At 46.6% G+C, this 19,066-nt stretch overlaps 1 protein-coding gene across 3 annotated transcripts in view; it reads right to left on the bottom strand.

The window, feature by feature from the left end:
• BMP2 (bone morphogenetic protein 2) overlaps nt 1–19,066 on the bottom strand; it is a 346,349-nt gene that overhangs the window by 16,114 nt on the left and 311,169 nt on the right. Inside the window, exons 4-5 of one of the 3 annotated variants that reach the window (XR_015708485.1) lie at nt 14,336–14,470; nt 493–548 (exon numbers count right to left, since the gene is read on the bottom strand). Coding sequence is in view for 2 of the 3 variants with exons in the window: in XM_087775977.1 (XP_087632103.1) it covers nt 12,634–12,715; nt 14,336–14,470 (217 nt within the window). In the remaining variant the exon portion in view is untranslated. Of the gene's footprint in view, nt 1–492; nt 549–12,047; nt 12,716–14,335; nt 14,471–19,066 lie in introns of those variants that run through there. The other 2 variants (XM_087775977.1, XM_087775976.1) reach the window with 2 other exon arrangements.

Genomic DNA, 19,066 nt, shown 5'->3' with positions numbered 1-19,066 from the left:
ATTCCTACCTCTCTACCACAGCAGCCTTTGCTCTTCCATCCCCTCCAGTTCTAGTGGGTGGAACCAAATGTAAAACGTAGCCCAGTGTATTAACTTCAAGGCTATTTATTCTACAAGTGAGCTCTAATTCCAAATAACACTGATGCCAACCTTTTTTTTTTTTTTTTTTTCCCCGGGACTCAGGCATACAACACACTTTCCTCTATTGGAGCTCATCATTCCATAACTCCAAAAATTGCAATATAAACCTTGGCTACTATGCATGCTTCAACTTGAAAACACAGCAGTGATCTGGGATTTTAATTCAAGCAAATTTGAAAGTGGATTAGAAATAGGATCCAGCTGCATCTCTAATAGTCAAAAGAAAAATTAGCAGAACATTGGAGCTGAAATGAACTCTGTCTTTCTTTTAGCTTTTTTCCTCCCTTTTGCTTTAGAAGAGGAATTACATAGACCTAAAATACCATAATTAAATTGTCATTTGTTCCTTACCTTGGTAGAAGCTCTGCCCAGCTGAACACATCTCAGTTTCCATCCTAAGCATTTACCTACAGCACAGGATTGGGGGGGGGGGGGGGGGTTATTACTTGTTTTAAGAAATTAGAAATCAGAGGCATGCACAGTTTGTCTGTTATAGTCTTCAGCGAGCGCGTTGCCAGGCTCTACAGGTTATACATCATTAGCGCACAGAGTGTCCAGGAGAGCCCAGCGCTTGTGCAGGTGTGTTGGCAAAGCTCGCACCGCTTCCCTCCCTCCTCCCTCTCCACTGCGCTTCCAGCAAGCCGATACTTGAAACTCGATGTGGCAAAATCACAGAGAGCTCTTCTAAAGTTTGTTAGCTCGAAGCTCGCCCAGCAGACGTGACTATGAGATGGCGCATGGAACCTGGAAGGGACTCACTGGAAAAACAAAACCATTGAGTCAAAAGCTTAGTGTGTTTTTCCATGATTGTATGAAAAAAAGTGCATGTGTGTTTTTTTAAGTACTTTCAGATATTAGAAGTTTAGTGAACACAGAGACAGCTGCTTTTTTTTTTTTTTCCCCCTGCCCTTGAACTTTCAGAATGACTATAGGGAATATATTCCAGCCTGTTTTCAATGACCCATTCATATGGTGGTTTTAGTTCAGCTTTTCCCAAAAGGGAGCGAGCTTCATTCGATCTCTGCTCCTGGCATTCGCTGCCATTATTTGCGCATCCCGCTCAGATAATCAATAAAGTGGATGGCATCTGAAAATAATTATAGACGCAGCTCTTCCCCAGCTTCCAAGACGGAGACAGAAGCTGGGAAAGGAGCCTTTGCATATTCAGCACTTGTTAAAGGAATGAAATATAGCGCTGCGTGTTATTGTTGTATCCTGAAACCTGGGCATTCAGCAGCAGTTTCTTTTGACGTTGCGTAGCACTCTGGCCACACAGCACTTGATCACAAAGCTAATCATCTTTCCCATCTTTCTTGGCTTTGCTAGAGAAGTTGCCCTGTCTGCTTGCATGGTGCGCCAAAGGGCAAGAACTGTCAAATGGGTTGCAAATATAACAGCGGTGTCTGTGGCCTCCCTTCGGGAGGAAGGATCTAGCCAAGTTCAGTATCCTCCTTTGGTTAGGGGACAGCACCACAGTTGCATTTTTACAGCCGGATGTCCTGGCCCCAAGCTGGAGCGTGGTGACAACTGGGTGGCCTGTGCAAGGCATGGTGTCTCTCTGTAGCATGGGATGAGTTTCTCCAGACAAAACTGTGTTCAACCCCCCAGCTAAAATGGTAAGACTCTTTCTTTATACTGCTTGTGGCAAAGCTGCTTTTAGATGTTCGTAAGGCTGTCATTGCCTACTGAAGAACCTGATTCAGGTTCTCCATTACCTGATGGAGTCCTACCAGCCAGGAAAGTATGTGAGTCATCTCATATTAGAAGATATTTAATGACTATTTTAGGAGGTTTGCAGCTTCAGCCTCCCTTCTTGCAATGGCTAAGACGAACCATTGGCACGACCCTGAGCATTTCCACTGCAGCCTACCTAAACAGCAACTGCACCAGGTGCCAATGCAGGGCCTCTGAACTGAGCAGGTGCTAGAAAGGGGAGAGGCACAGTTTTTGCTGGGGCGAGTTGCAACTACAGAGTGAGGCTTTGTCCTTTTACTCCTGCAGCTCTGGAGGAGCTTTGTGTAGTGCTGTCACAGTGGGGACTAGATCCTGGCTATGATCCTACACAGGTTTCAATGGTCTTTCCTAAGAATCTGATCGTGGTCTCCATTGAAGACAAGAAGAGAGGTGAGGTGGAGCAGTGGTCTGACCCAGTGTGGCCATTCCCACATATTTCATTTATACCTCTCTCTCTTGAACTGTAGGGCCAGGAGGAATGCTATGGCTGTACAGCCGGGAAAACGCGTGATGTCTGCAAGAGCTAGCAGCTGGGGACCTCCGGAGCTTAGCAGCTGCCTCTCCAGAAATGAGCTAAGGACATCAAGCAACTCCCTGCTCCCAGCTGTTGGGTGCCAGCAAGGCTATTTCACATATCCGGACAGCAACAATTACAAGGGAGCAATTATTTTTGGCCGCTACTACAGGGTGTCTGCTATCTCCTGATCTAGGCAGCAAGCAGAAGTGTTTGTTCATGGCCTGCTCCATTGTCCATCCCCAGCTTTTCTCCGTGTTGGTACATTGTTTGCGATACTGTTTAAATCCTTCTGCCAGCCCCAACAATGCCTCGTGCAACCCCAGCACGTCGGGAGCTTCCAGGCCACAGAAAAACCTATCCTGCTCAGCCCAGCTCTGTTTGTTGCGAAGTGTTTGCTTAGTGATTAACTCATGCACGGACGTACACAGCCACAAATCTCTAGGTTGTCTCACAGCCTTTTCATTCAATTAAGTCTGTTGACTTAGTCTCATTTTGAGCAGTAACTGGATTTAGATAAGGCAGTGGAAACCAAAACATCAATTGTGTGATTTCTGGCCCAGCCGGTATGTTGATCTGAAGGGAATGTTTGCGCGGGCGATAACCGAGGTAGTGCAGTAATTAGGACAAAGTCATTTGGTGCAGAGACTTCTGTATAACAAAAACGCTCTGCACTAAGTACAAGCACTGGCAGAGGAAGCAAAGGGAGCTGCCTGCCTCCGCAGACTCCCTCTTTGCCTTGCTTGATGTGCCGTGCTGCGAACGGCAGCCAGTGATGGAGAGGTCATGGTCTGTCTGAAGGAGCAGTCGTGGTTGGGCTGGGAGTTCCCACCGAGTGAAAGGGCTGTGCTGGACCCCAACTGATATAACCACGGCTGCTCCTCTGAAGCCAGCAAAGCTCTACAGGGATGTAACAATTTGGGATTTAGCTTTTTGTCAGCAGTAGACCAAAGTTATTCTGGGATAATTTCTCCCCACGAGCTGTAGGGCATGAATTTACACTTAGTTCCTTAGGGGCTTGATTTGCCCAGCATGAACCAGCCCTCATCGCACACAGACCTGGGAAGAGGAGGTGTAGGTGGCACATCCTCAGCATCTCCGCTCCTTAGAAGACAGGTGGCCCAGATGGAAAAATCCTCTATACTACAATGGCTGATGTCTCCCTGCATAAGCAAGATAAAAGGAAGCTCTTCTGCTTGCAACATACGTTTTTGTGATGCACTCCTGTGTCTTCTACTGCTTACACACTATAGTCAGGAAACATATTAGGAAACATATATTGTTATACGTTTGTCAAAATCACATTTCAATGCGTGACTTTTTTGGTCACATTCTTTTCCAGGTAACTGTTCAGCTAATGGGGAGCATGGGGCATTCCTGACATCCTGCAAATCTTCAGACAGGAGCATGGAAGAAGAGCGCAGAAAAAGACAGCGAGAAGACATTACTTCATACGTGCATGAAATAAGGTACACTGTTGGAAGATAGCAAATGTATTACTGACTTTCTCGTTCTTTTTTCTCATAGTTGGGAGGGTTTCTTCCTCAAATCATACTTTGTTTCCTTCTGACATAAATCTGGGATGTAAGGAGATCATTCTGGCTTGTTGCACTTTGAGAACTGCTGATGGACATTGAAAGGGGACAAATGTGTTGTCAGTGGTTTACAATGGGCTGCGTGCAACCTTGGCGCATCTATTCCTCCAAACAGCACAGCTTCACCACTGGAGAAAGAGGGGAATGTGTTGCTTCAAAGGACTTTTCTTCCCAGTTCCTCCCACCCTGCTTTTTTCCCTTTTGGGCCATGCAGCACTTTTTGTAGAGCTGACATCAGAAGCAACATAAAACCTGCATTTCTTGAGCAAAGTGCTGCGCTCATGTGCATCCCGTGGGGTGGTGATGGGGAGGAGGTGCTAAGCACCTCCAAACATTGAGCCAATACTTCACATCATCACTTCTGGTTTGGAATGGGAATCACACTGACCAGCCTGAGCACTAATACGCTGCTATGTGTGCTTACAGTCCTGCTCCTTATTTGACCTTCCCATATGGAGCACACCGGCATGTGGGAAGAGCGTGTTTTAGTGCACTCAGACTCAGTATTTCCATCAGTGACTTGGGTGGTGGAGTGCTTTCCTGTACCAGGACATTGCAAGAGCGGTGCAAGTGCATCACGCACTGTCGACTCACCCCCCCTTGCTCCCCATGCAGACGCCCTCAGCCTGTGACTGTTTCTGTCACAGCCGCTGCCGTTGGAAGGACAAGCGTGTTAAAATTTGCTTCCTTTGGGCTGCAAAGGCGGTAGCTACTGTGCTCCTGTCACCCAGCGGTGCAGGGTCCCGTGACGCAGCTGAACACACAGCAGCGGAGCCGTGCCCAGCGCAGGGCTCTGCCCCGGCACAGCAGATTAGTGCAACACAGTGTGCAGCTCCTGGGACCCGAGCAAGTGGCTGCACCTATGTGTACACACACACACACTTAATTGTTGGCAACTTAACGTATATTAAACATCTTCTGGTAGCGATGAAAGATGGCATCCTCCCAGAGTTTTGCATACCTGTGAGCTAATCAGCCTTTTGTGTGAAAGCGTAGGTGGGGACTCTTCTAACAATACGAAGTTGATTAGCTCATCATCTTGGCTTTAGGGGCATACTGGTGTGCCCATCCTGCTTTCAGAACGATGAATAATCCAGCTTCGCTGCTGTCCTCTTATAAAAAAAAGGAGAGAGTGTAGTTTCAGGGCTTGTCTCGGTACAGGTGATGAGTAGGTATTCACCTATTATTCACTAGTATCACTCTTGGCTTCAGGTCTCCTTTGGAAAGCTGCTGGTATCAGAAATGATACCTATCTGACAGAAATAATTGCTATTTTTCAGCTGCTGATTGGAATTACATCCTTGAAGATTAGGCACAAGTGAGTCACTGTAAAAGTGAGAGGACCATCAACAGAAGTCTGTGCTGGTCACGGTTCATAACATCTGTTAACAGTTTGGATGGTGGAGCAGACAGGGCTCTTACAGTAGGTTAAAGCAACAAAATAGACTGGGATCCCAACTTTGAGAGGGGAGGGGGGTTGATTTTAAATGTTCTGAATAAACTTTAGAAATAGTCTTATGTGAAAAAGAAAGTGCATAATTAAAATACGCATAAGGAACCAGGTCATGGTATTGGCAATGTGCTAGGGGAGCTGGTAGAGGACAAGCTCAAATGTAAGTCTACCGTGTTATGCTGTGGCCAGAAAGATACTTGTTATTAGACGAGGTATTAAGAGCAGCCTTTGTGTGGAGGTCATTCTGGTGCTGGAGAGGCCCAGACCACAGATCTGCACCCCATACTTCAAATAAAGATGTAAACACGGGAGGAAGTCTGGAGGAGAGCAATAGGACTGATAAGAGGTTGCAGAAAACATGACCCGTAAGGAATTTTTTTTTAATTGGATTTGTTTAGTCTAGAAAAGACTGAGGACAGCTATGAGAGACTTCACATGTGAAGGCAGTAGGTGAAAGGGGTATGGTAAAAGAGTACGGTGATCACTGGGTCTATTTGCATGGGGAAGGACAAGATCTAATTGGCTTTATTTACAGCAAAGCAGAGGAGGTGAGAGTTTAGGAAAGCTCTATCTGTAAAGGCAGGGAGATGCTGGAACTGATGGCACAGAGAGGCTTTGGGGTCTCTGTCACTGGGAGCTTCCAAGAGTTTAAGCTGATGTACAACAGGAGTGGCATAGGCACAGGCACAGGAAGATGCAGGAGGGTCTCTCCATATCTACGTGCCTTTGCTTAAACCCATTCTTCAGGGTTTGTTGCTTTGGCGGCAGTGGCAGAAGGCATGTTGGACTCGAGCTTGGAAAATGGAAAACATGCTGATAGGTAGGTATGTTTGCACTGAAAATGTTGATAAGGCAGGAAAAATGATATTGTTGTCAGAAACAACAGCCAAAAGTTTTAGATGTTCTGCTTCAAAAAAGTATATTTAAGGAAAACGGATCCCTTGGCAAAACAGTGTCTTTCATCAAACAAAAGATTTAGATGGAAAAATTCGCAACGAGCCCTGTAGATTAGCAGCCCAGCAAAATCCCAAGACATCTGAAGCATCATTACTGATACTGGAAATGGTTGCTTTTCGCCATTCGGGATTAAGCAGAGATAACACAGCACCTCTGGATGCAATGGAAAGATGGGTAAAGAGATTGTCAGCGGAGCCCGAGAGTAGTTTCACCTGCAAAAAAGGCAATACATGAATAAGTATCCAGAAAGGCTCTGTGCAGTAACTTGCCAAATTGAGAGGGAAATGGTATCTCTCACAGAGTCGAGGAAGGACTGTGGTTAAGGGATGGGAGTCAGAAACCCAGCATTCAAAAACTGCTAGTTCTCACAAAGCCTGCACTTATATGTATTCAATCCAGGAAACTGGTTAGTGGGATGTGAAACTACCATATGTTTTTGCAGATGCTACAAGTATGTGTGCTTTCCTTATGTATATATGCTTTATACCCACTTTTGAAAATGGGTCAAAGCCTTCCAGTGCTCCAGGAGGAAAACTCTTGAGAATTTACAGATCTGAGATGCTGTGATTAATGTTTCTGGACAGCAATTTCACTTTCCCCTATTGAGGCTTGGAAAAACAGAGGAGAGTGCAACAGGAGATCCACACCAACGATCAAGGCAGACACATCTGCCTGGCTGTCAGATTTCACGCCAACAAATTGGAAGAAAATTAAAAAACCCAGGCCAGATCTGGTCCTTGCTCTGGGAGTGCAAAGAGGTCTGAAAGGCTCCTACACAGATATTTATGCTTGGCATAAAACGACCACGGAAACTCCTGTGTTTCTCTCTCTGCTTTTGCCATCCCTTTCCTAGAAATATGTCAAGTGAATATGGAGGAATGAGATCTTCTTGTTTAAAATAGTCTTGAGTTTGTATCGCTTCAGTTAAGAGGAGGTTGCAACGTCCACCTCTGCCCACCACAGCTCACCAGCTGCCCTTCCCAACGCTTCAGGTTGCAGCCTCACAGCTTAAATCAACAGTCCTGCAAGTGTGGGAGACAGGGGACCATAAATGCTCAAAAGTAGTTTTTTTTATCCAAAGCCCCAAGGAGATTTGCACCCTGAGACACCATCCTTCTGTCAGGCATGGAGGATGAGCTACCTTCGTCATCGTGTTGCTCTTAACTTTAATTTCCAGCACAAATAGCCCCAAACCACTCTGGAGTGGGGGCAATATGACGCTGCCAGATGATTACGCATTGCCTCTTAATACAAAGCCAATTGTGTTTATACGCCATTACTCAGTTCCAAATTACAAGCCTTATCTCACAGGAAGCTTGGGATGGCTCTATAGTTTCAGAAACCTCATGGTAAAAGGGTCAGTTTTTAAATATAGTGTTTTCCAGAAAGACTATCTTAAAAATATAGTGCTGTTCAAATCCTCTGCTTCCTTTAATGCTATTTTCAGGTTGTTTTTTTTCAAATTAAACATTAGGCTTAGCAACATGCATGAGATGTTAGATTAAAGGGACAAGGCTTGGGTTTTCTGTGTTCGTCCAGAAATAGCTATTCGCTGGGTGGGCCAGGTGAAGTCGAGCAAGGTTATTGTCGCACGACTTCCCCCAGCTTTCTGGGTGGGGGAGAGAGAGATGTGTCTGGCTGCTTGCAGAAAAATCTGGCCAGAAGCATGGGGCCACATCCTTTGTGGAGGTAAATCAACATCGTCTGAGTGGCACTTCTGGAACCATGACTGTTTCCATCAGGATCAGGCCTTTTACATATGGTGAGGAAGTGGTAAAGATCACAAAGGGAGGGAAAGATATACATGCATGGCAATAATTGCAAAAAGCTATGGGGTTTTCCTATGTAGGTGGTGTCATTTTCTCTAAAGTGTGGCTTTCCCAGCACTCTTTCCCTTTAAGGAGACACGCTGAGCAGCGCGTCCCGATAAGACAACAAGCCCAGATGCCCAGAGGAAGAACAGTGTTGTTGTGAAGACACAGGCCCAAAAGGCAAAATGTCTGGATTTTATTTGCAGCTCTGCCACAAACTTCCTGGATGATCGTAGCCAAGTTAACCAGGTCCATTTTTTTCAAGCGGCGTCTGTGCCCTTTCTGCATATGCATGAAGCATACGTTCGCCGCTCAGGGCTTTGCGCAAAAGTCCAAGAAACGCAAAGCTGCAAAGAAACGCTGCTGCCTACGCGCTGCCCTGGTTTCCCCGGGCGAAGGGTGATGATCTAGTGAAGCCGCTGGGTCCCTGCCAGCAGGGATTCAGATCCAGAAACAGGCAAGAGCATCAGAGCAGCTGTGCTGCTCCGGATCACAGCCCTCCTTGCCCGATGGCCCGTTGTCAGCAGACGGCAGAAGCAGGTGCCCGGGGAGGAAAGCAAAATCGGGGTGAGCAGAGCTGGACCCATCCACACTGTGCTTTCCCAGCCTCTGACCATTCAAGGCGTGGGGACTTCCAGAGCTAGGAGTGGTTCGTATGAATTTAGCAACACTCAAAGGATTTCTAAACCTGGGAGCATGAGTAGTCCAGGACAAGCTCTCCGGGCACCTTGGGAGTTTTAGCTTCCTTGGAGCAGGACTCACTTTTTCAGCTCTACGTCAGACTTACTGGGTCACATGGGGCTTTTGTAGCTGCTACAAAGGACAGCCTTCCCATCGCTGTGTCAGCTCCCTGCCTCTCACGAGGAAGTGATGCCGCCTGCCAGGGAGTTGAGGCTAAATGCACTGCTGTTTCTTCATGCCTTGGAAGGGAAGAGAAGTCTGGAGAGAATTATTGTTGTGATGTACAGGAGCTTTGCCAGTACGATGCCCTGTAATAACAGCTACTCTTCCTTCGGGTCATTAACTTACCAATTGTTCAGTACTGTTGCTCATGACAAGTAGATCTTGAGTTTAAAGAGATGCTTTCCTTCTTCCCAACTTACTAAATATATTTTGGAGATTTTCTTTCACTATGGCAGTGTATCCAAATATCCCTGTTCAAATGGTCATCGTCCAGATCTTTCCTCAAAGAAGTCATAAGGCTGTAACCAGATAAACAACATGTTTGTGCCCTGTCTCCATGTCTCAATGAGAACTGAAGCACGAGGAAATACTCTGAGGGGCACTACAGATGATGAAACTGGATTTAGAATAACGAAAGGTCTATCTGTTCTCAGAGACAGTCTCGCATCTGCTTTGTCCATGCCCTGTGAGCAAGCTACAGCCTGGAAGCCACGGAGCTGAGTTAGAGTGGTGGTGGGTTGAGCTTTCACCCCGACTTGCGGTGGGGTTCAGACATCTGGGCTCAGGACAGTGTTAACGTGGCTACGCAGCTTCCATCTGGAGATGGCTTTTGTCCAGTTGGCTGAGAAGGGGGCTGGATTGACAGGCAGCTGTTTGCATCGGCCGGTGTAGACATGCCTAAATCCTCCTGATGTACTACTGGAGGGTACTCAGATATTACAGTGATGAGGGCAGTCTGAGAACCTGTTTAGACCAGAATATGGGTTTCAGTGGCAGTTTTCTGGCTGATTAATTGGGTGACTTTGTACAAGTCTCAACTTGCCGTTGCCCTATCCAATAAATGGGAATAGCAGCATTTGCCTCCCTTCGTAAAACACTTTGAGGTCTACGGATAATCCTTCTCCTTTTTCCCACCCATGATGATGGGACCAAGTGGAATCTTACGACACATTGAGTTTCTGTGGTCTAGCGTTTGCCAAGCATTTGAAAATGACTCTTTGGCTTGAGTTTGCAACGTCTGTGATTGCCACGTGGTTTCTCTTCAAAGCTCCTAGTTGAAATCAGGTCACTATACAACTGAAAATGCATGGGATTAGGAGACAAACCGAAGTAGTAATCAGAAGTATACAGACCCACGGTGACCTAAGTGTCCTGCCTGGGGCACCCTGCAAGCAGTAACCACGCACATCAATAACCTTGTCAATAACCTACAACATTTTGTGGTTCAAAGGTCTGCAAACGTTTAAGAGCGGAAAACTCCAAACAAGAGAAGATTCCTCTTGACCACCACATTGCTCTCTCCATTACCCAATAAGCTGTGCATGCAGTAGACAGAGATAGAGAAATACATCTCCATTGGATATTCGGAGATGTTCTCGCAACATAATGTTCAATATTTTGAATTCAAGGACCTTGTCCTGCTGTGGACAACTGATATTTTAGGACACAGTTTCTTCTTTCCCTGGATTGTCCTTGGCCAGGGATGTTTTCTGATATGCTGGATGTAAGTCCATTCTTAGATCTTATCCCTCACAGGTACCAAAGGGATGTGTTACTGAGGTCATGCTCTTTTTTACAATGACCTGAAAGAAAACCTAAATCATTGCAAAGCAACCTTACAAGTGACTTGGGAATTGAAGAAGAGAGTAAATAGTTAAGAAAATAGCTCACTGATGTACAGAGATCTTCCCAAAGAACATTGCAAGGCTCTATGAGCCTTGAAGAGCCCGGAAACCAGCAGAGATTTGTATCAGGCAGCGTGATCTAATGAGCTTACAGAAGAAAGGCTAAGGGATGGCTTGATCACAATCTCTAAGTACTCACAAGAGGAAGAGAAATGTAGAAATGAGGCAGATGTATACAGAAATCTTATGGCTGAAACTTAAAGCCGAACGTTTTCTACTTTTTGTGGGAAGGGGGAACAGGAGCAGTAGCTAACTTCAGAATAATGCTCCAAGGCTTCTGTAATAGCTCCTGTAGTCCCCGAGCAGCGGGGGGCAGGTGTTTAAAAAAATAAGCTGTAGTTGTAAGAGGAATGAACCGGAGGGTGTCCGATGGCCTTTGGCATGTGAGGTACCAGATTACGTGCTCTTCCTGAGTCCTATAGTTTGTGAACCAGTGTTTTGGATTTCTTCAGCCACAGTAACGTAAAAGACAACTCCATCTTCCCACCTTGCTAAACACTGAGAAGAATTAGCGAGGGCAGAAGCATTTGGCAGGGAAAAGCGTTTTAAGACTCCCTCAACTCCAAATAGCATGAGCTATTTGGGGTAGCTTGGGCTACCTCTTTTCTTGTTCTTTGCCTCTACTGTATCGTTACAGGATGACCACATCAGAATGACCTGCTAGCATTTCTTCCTTTGAATCAGAAAAGGACCAAGTAACACAACAAGAAGCCCGTCAGTGAGCGCGAATAAAAGGCTGCTCTATGTGCTGCTGCAATTTCCCAGAGCAGCGCTCAGGGTCTGCTCCTTGGACCAGGGGTGTGAGGGACTCAGCACCTGGCTGGACCGGACCCAGTGGCTGCGTATTTCATGAGTCCTATCAGATATGATCTGTCCATACACAAGCCGTGTTTTACTTATAAAGTAAATTACATTACATGGGCTATAATGTACATTTTCAAAGGGGACCCACCTTAAAAACATTTTGTTTAATAAAATAACTTAATTAGAAGAGAGCTTCTGGCTGATGTGGTTGAGGCTGTGATAATTTTTCCTTCTCAAATCATTTTCTCTGTTTATTATACTTAATTATAGTGTAATTATGTATCCATCCTCTAGGCAAATTATGCAATCAGAAAATGTGAGTGGTTCATTTGCCACTGCTGTTGGGACCAGTGTTTACATCCCTAGTATAAAATATGAGCATCATTTCTATTATTTATAGTACATATGTATATACATATATATAAAAGATGTTTCACACAGAATGAAGTATCGGTGTAAATGTTTTATTGGCAGTCATTTTTGCATCATCCACCTAATTCATTTGTGGCCTGCTAATAATGACACCATCCAAAGCTCAGATAGGTAAAATCTTTACGCCCTACCATGAATTTTCTCAAACACAAAACATACACAGCTGAGGAACGTGGAAGTTCCACAATTTAGCTTTAATTTTGGCAGGAGGATTATTATTACTTTTAAGAGCTTTTTTTGCATTTCACTTCCTAATATTGTAGCCAGAATTTCTTAGCACTACAAGAGAGAAAGGAACCCCACAATATTCAGTTATGGGGTGTAGATTTGTGTTCATGTTATGGGTTCAGACTAATCTTTTTTCCCTGTGTGCTTCGTGAACTTTCTAGCCATGACAGCACTGACTTTTGAAGGCTAGGCTATTCTCCTTCTTGTTCTTCTTGATGGGATTTGACAGATCCTGTTTGAACACGGCGAAAGATGAAGACAAATGTCCAAATCTTGAAAACCCTTTTGGGACTGATGTTTTCTTCTTCTTTGGCCAGCTCTCAGCATGAATACAAACCGGATTCCCACTTGGCAATTTCAGTTTCTCTTCATGTACTTATTTTGCAGAGATGGGGCCACTCGCACCAATGGAGGGCGCGGAGAAGAAAACGCATCTGTTGATGAAGCTCAGCCCAGCTCTGTTGGCATCAAGCACCCGTGTTTATTACAGCTGGCAAAGAGGTGAGCCATCCATGCAAAATCACAAGCCTACCTAACTGTCACCTGGCCAGCCCCACAGCTGATTGAAATCTGGATAACTATTTGATCTACCCCGTTTCCCCCCCCTCCACTGGGGAGCTGGCCCTGCCTTTCACAGTGTCTCTCATCTGCATAGTGCTCTCCACGAGTGTCTTGCAAATACGCCTTTGCAGGAAATAAAAGGCCTCAACGTGGTCTAGCTTCCACCTTGTTCCCTGCAGGCGAGCTGGTATTTTTATGAAGAGCCAACGTTTCTCAGCTACGTAGGCAAAATTGAATTTTGCCACACCGCAGCTGAAGGGCCAGGACTTGCCTGGGGAGTGGTGGGGAGGTTGGGGTAGAGCTGGGGTGGCACAGCTGGGTGGGGAGAGCTAGGAATGTGGGACCCGGGGAGGGGGGCAATGGAGGAGCCAGGAGTGGTGGTCCCCCAGAGGGAGAGTTAGCAGCCCAGGGAAGGAGAAATAAGATGATTCCTGATCATCCTCACTAGGCCTGCAGCTCCCCCATGCAGACAGCGGCCTCAAACAGCCTTTCTCTCTCCCCACCCTCAAAATGCAACCACTGCCCCATTCCTCCCTCTCCCTGAGAAGAGAGCTGTCAGTTGTGGTCTCTGAGGGAAAGGCGCTACCCCAGCCAGCCTGGGATAAAGTTATGGAGCGGAGAATCAAAGCCCAGATCCAGGCAGATACTTTGTGGTAACCTAAGATCCAATAAAAATCCAGGGAGATTTTTCAAAGGAGCCAGCAAATGCTCCCAAGTAGGTGCTCTTGCTCCATCCTGACCCGCTGACCCACCGGGGAGGCTACGTGTTTGTTCACACACGCAGGTAGGCCAAAACAGGGTGGAAATAGCCAAGCCACTGGTTCACAGTGTTGTCTGTAAAGTCCTCGCACACAGCAGATAGGATGAGATGGGCCAACAGCCCCATATCTGCAAGCACGCAGCAGCTCCCCGGGGTGCTGAAGGACCACAAGACCAGGCGCTGACTCAGTCCACGGCAAGTAGGCATCTCCCCAGAGCGGGATGAGATGGGAGTAGTAGGTATGTAAGATGTTTTTGTTTTTTCCTGATGTTATCCCCATTTTCCCAGGTCCCAGCTTCAGACAGCCGTCTGCTATCCACTTTGGCCAGACACCGAGACGCTAGCAATTGGCTGGCGTTACTGTCGTGAGCAAAGGTACAGTGCTATGAATTGTCTGAACCTTGTCAGCCTTTTCCCGCAGTGATCTTGCATGGTGTGAAATAGGTTGGGACTCAGCAAATGGCACTCTGGCTGATCGGCCCGCTGCCAGAGGAGGATTTGTCCATTATAGTCTCACTTGCTTTTTGGGTGTGGCCTGAAAGGGAGGGTTTGAGCCAATATTTGTTGGGGTTTTTCCACCCTTTGTTATGAAACCCTTGGTTTTCTCATGCCTTGATTTTTGGAGTATATGCCTTAAAAAGCAATATGATAAGTGCCTAGATCCAAGGTACCACTTTCCACCTGTTGGTTTGTAAACGCTAAAAAAATGCTGTATTTAACTATATTTGAGCGATGGGGAAGCTGTGATGCAATTTACCTGAGGTCAGGCAGTAGTCTGAAGGAAAGGCTTGGAGCAGGAGTCAGACTGCCAAGTCCCTGAGCAGTGTGCCAGGCGCAAGCAGGGATCCTCCATCCCTTCTGTCCTTTCCTGGTTTTGTTTCCTCTTGCATTCCTAGGAAAAAATGAAAGAGGGGAAAATTAAATGCGGATTATAAGCTCCAGCATCTGTGCTAGGGGAGTCTGCAGCCAAGTGAAAGGTGGCTGAATTTTTTCCAGTATTGGCCGCTGATTCTTAAAGAACTTCTTATCACAGGGTGAACGGCTTCAGAAATCAGCCCAAGAGCTGATAGCTCACAGCTCTGAGCAAGAACAAGGGTCACTGTTCCTAATCTGAGATTTAATCAGTTTAATTTCAGTTATCAAAAAGCCATAAGGGAAGCCTGACATTTTTATATCTTTGCACTACTCCAGTGAAAGCTGCATCCGAGAGAAGACAGGAATTATATGTGGGTATGAGGTCTGTGTGATTCCCTTTTTAAAGCCTTCGGATGATCACATAGTGCACAAACCAAAGCCCTGAGTGCCTTGGTTATTTTATGTATGGATCGAGGCCATTATCAGTGAAATTAAGTCTGTGCATCCCGCCTGTCGGTGGGTTTGCACAATGGGCATGAAGGGGGCCAATCTAGCAAGGCTTATGAGAGAAATATTCATTTCTCTACGTGCTCTCAATAGGTGTTAATGCTGTGCTGAGGAGCTCTACTCATGGACTAGGCCTATTGTGTGAAATAATGGTCCAGTCATGAAGTGGAGAAAATATTCTCATCCCCAGCCTCAGGATGGGTATGTCTGCACTGCAGAGCTGAGATTGAGAGGGCTTCCAGCCAGCTGGCGTGGGGCAGCAGAGGCACCCTGGGAAGCCTCAGCCCCAGAAATCTGGCCCAGCGCTTCACATTCCCGGGGAGCATTGCGCCGATATCTGAACTGTCGTAAGTTAAAGCCAGCAGAAGTAGCTTTCCATTCACACCTTCAGTTTTCATGTCAACATGCTATAATGACACGAGGCAGCAGATGGATGCAGACTGGGAAGAATATTTGGACATATTAGGCAATGGGGATTGGTTCATTTAGCTCGCACGCCCCCACCATTACTCCAGCTGAGAGATCATGAGTCAGTGTCCCCAGCTACAAAGGACCAAACTGAAAGCTTCTCATAAGTGAGAAGCAAAATGTGTTTTGCCCAGGTTTATTGAACATTTTATTTAAACCACCACCTCCTGTCCCAGTCTGCAGAACTAAACCCTGCCATTATACATTACTGCTCCTATTCTGGTTGGGTTCACAGTCTTTCTGCTCCCTCTCAGAGACAGAGCTGACACCTTGCACCTCTGGGGAAGCGTTGAACGACAGGCATCCAGCTGAAATGCCATGTTACCAGCTAGAAGTAAAACATGCCTTTCAATCAGCTATGGGCCATGTTTCCCAAATGCTCTGGTATCTCCGGTCCCCTCTACTTTGTCTGTGAAACTATTACTTTGCATAATAGAAGGGAGAGACGCTCCGACCATCTGGTAGGCAACGCCATGTATAATTTAGGTTGCTTCACTCACTCTCCCATCAACAACAGGAACAGAGCTTCCTTCTTGTTTTCCTTGATCTCTTAGCCCTTTGCTAGAAATGCAAGGTCAAAAGCAGCTGTGGGGAGTAAACTGTATCCTGAACTGGGCTGCAGAGCTTTGAGGGAAGCCTCTGCTTGTGGTGAGACTCCTTCACAACCAGGTCATTTCCCGATTCTGCGTGAGCAAAGGGATAAAGAACTCGCTAAATCCCAGTCAGGAGAGGACAGCTGGTATCATCACATATGCAAATACCCCGTTACCCTCCAGGGGAACCTGGCTCCCCTCCAGCAAAGCCTGGGGACTGGGATCACATCATCTGGGCATTGCGCTCTGGGAAACCACCACCAAGGTCAATGTCACTGCAGTCAGCTGAGCAGCCCCCGCACGCATCCAGCAGGGCAGCTGTGAGGGAGGTGGACGAGTCCACTCATGTCCAGCATGGAGAGAGCTCCTGGGGCCAGCACAGAAGCTACATCATCCCCAAGGGAGCCCTCATTTCGGGGACCAAGCCACCTTTTTGTCCCCACTGGTGGTTCTCGTAGACAGAAACCTGCGCTAGGGAAACTACCGTTTGTTGCTATTCTTCTATGTCAAGAGGAATATCTCAGGCCTATCCAGACCTGCACTCCTTTTTATCCGCTCTTGGTGAGCACAGTCAGGTGGTTAAGGCCCTGATGCTGAAGTTTATGGCTTAAATCAATGGGATTATTCATGAGTTGAGAGATAACCATGTGCTTTTATACTTGGCTGGAATGGCGTCTAAAGCTGACAGCTGGGAGTCAAAAGCTCTGAGTCACCGGGTCCCTCCTCTCCTTCCTGTGTGACCAGTCTACCTGTGGCTGCTTCCTTGCCTGCCGCATAAGGAGGATGACAACTGCTTTTATCTGATGGTTACTTTCAAATGGCCCTAAAGGCCTCTTTTGGTCTGATGAAAATTCCATAGAAGCTGGACTAGCATGGAAGAGACAGGAGGACATTTAACTAATGAAAGCGTTGGAGCTCAGGAAGGCAATTACATCCTTTCTTCCTCCCCACGTTCCCACACAGGTTAATTGGCCATTGCTGCAAAATCTTCTACCAGCAGAGAGGAGTGGGAGGCTGTGAAAAGGCTGAGACAAGTCCCTCTGAGCTGGTGGAAGGCTCATGTGGGGTGGTGGTTTGGGTGCCTAGTACAGCAGATCGTTATGCTAGCAGGTTCCCAGCAGTAGTTACACCTTAAAAGAGGCCCCGTTCAATTAAAAACCGTGATCTTGATTCTGCAAACCTCTTCTTCGCATATGTGGTTTGTAAAACAAAAACATGCACAAAAGCTAGAGGGAAAGAAAGAGACAAAACAAGGGCCGAGTGCTTATATTTTACACCCCAACATACAGTAAGTCCCCAGGGAAGTGACTGAGAGGGCTTTCCGCATTTGGCATGTACACCTCTGAATAAAAGATGATTTTAAATATAGACTCCATCGATGCTCCTACTGTTCGTTTCCAGTGTCAGTCAGTACCGCCCTGGGATTTCTCTCCCCCTGGAGCTGGGCAAAGCAGGCAGGGCAGCATTGGCTCACGGCACGCAGTCAGTGCTGAGTTTTAGGAGAGACTTGCTGCCCAGGGAGCAAAAGGCTGAATGGATCAATGGCTGATGACCGGCACCTCTGCTTGGTCAAGTTGTCCCTTCGGCACCATTCCTGGGAGGAGAAGTTGCTCTTGCAACCCTGCTTTAGCGCACCCACGTTTTGGGGGGGAAGCTGGCTTTGACGTGCCTTAAAGATAGGCTAGTCTACACCTCCCTGTTGGTTAACAAGTCAAATAGGATCATCTGCTCGGATAGTGTGAGAAACCCCGTGCCGCGCAGCGTACAGCTGCTGTATCCATGTGAATGTGCAGGCTGAAACCCTGCAGAGGAACTGTGGGTGTCCTCCCAGCTGCCCTCTGCTTTTGCAGCATTTGCAAATACAATTGCTCTCACTTTCCGTTGATAGAAATCAAAAAGCAATTAAGAATCAAGCTCTTCCAATTGATAGGTCTCCTGAATTCGAAACATTTTTCATTCTTTGGCTGGTATCACTGCCTAGATTAGATTATTTTTTTTAAAGGGAAGATTAAAATAAACAGTATTTATGGTTTAATTATTTGAATGACTAAGAAGCTCCAGCTTTATTTTAACTTCACAGAGGACCGGGAGATGTTTTTAATGATATGTTTTACTCACATAGCATCTTTCATCCACGGATCTCAAACTGCTTTTCAAATAATTAAATAATCCTTGTACCTCTCTATGAGACAGTTATTATCTCTGATATTACTGATGGGTAAACAAAGGCACAAAGACGTCAAGGCACAAACTGTTTTCCAAATATTAATTAACTAATTCTCGCACCACTCTGTGAGACTGTTACTATCTCTGCTATTACCAATGGGTAAACTTAAGGCACAAATATGCAAGCAACTTGCCCGAGGCCGTGCAGGTGAGTCAGTAGCAGAGCTGAGAATAGCGTATGACCGGTCTAGGTCGTAGCTAATTGCTTCTAGCAAGTACTATGCTGTATTCCTGAAAATGGGCAATGCAAGCCCCTGCGTGAAGCCCAGCTGAAAGCAGCTGGGTTTCTGAAAATATTTCCTCCGGTCTGTCTTCACCCATTGGAGATCACATTTGCCCGCATCAGTTTGCAGCTTCTTTTGAACTCGTTGTGACTGGCAGAAGCCAACGTAACGATGATGGGCAATGGTTGGTTTAAAGTATCCGGGGAGTTTTGAGATACTCTGGTGATGGTGGCTGTCCAGCAGCACGCAATTTTTCTCGAGTTTATCCCTGTACCCATCCTGTGTGGCATTCTTAGGCCAGGAGAGCCCCAGACTCGGCCAGGCACAGGGTGCCACACACAGAGAGCGATGCCATCGCTCCTTTCTCCTCTGTCCAAGCCTGCAGCCCTGGAGCGAGCACGTGCCCCAGGGTAGCAGTGTAAGAGCGGGGCTGGCCCCAAGCACGCTACCACAAGCTGCTGTACGTGGGCGTGTGCTCCCCTCATTTATCCAGCTTCCTCCTTTGGGACGTGATAGGGTGTTATTTTTAAGGGTCCATGCAAGAGGTCTCTGGAGGAACACGGAGACCCTGCAGGCCAGGGCCCCTCACCAGCCCACCTTGCCTCCTTGCACAGC

This window comes from Nipponia nippon, unplaced genomic scaffold, assembly GCF_047370975.1.
Source record: "Nipponia nippon isolate SJK-2023a ecotype South Korea unplaced genomic scaffold, ASM4737097v1 scaffold_4, whole genome shotgun sequence".
Classification (NCBI taxonomy): Eukaryota; Metazoa; Chordata; class Aves; order Pelecaniformes; family Threskiornithidae; genus Nipponia; species Nipponia nippon.
This window is presented reverse-complemented; position numbering and strand designations above follow the sequence as displayed.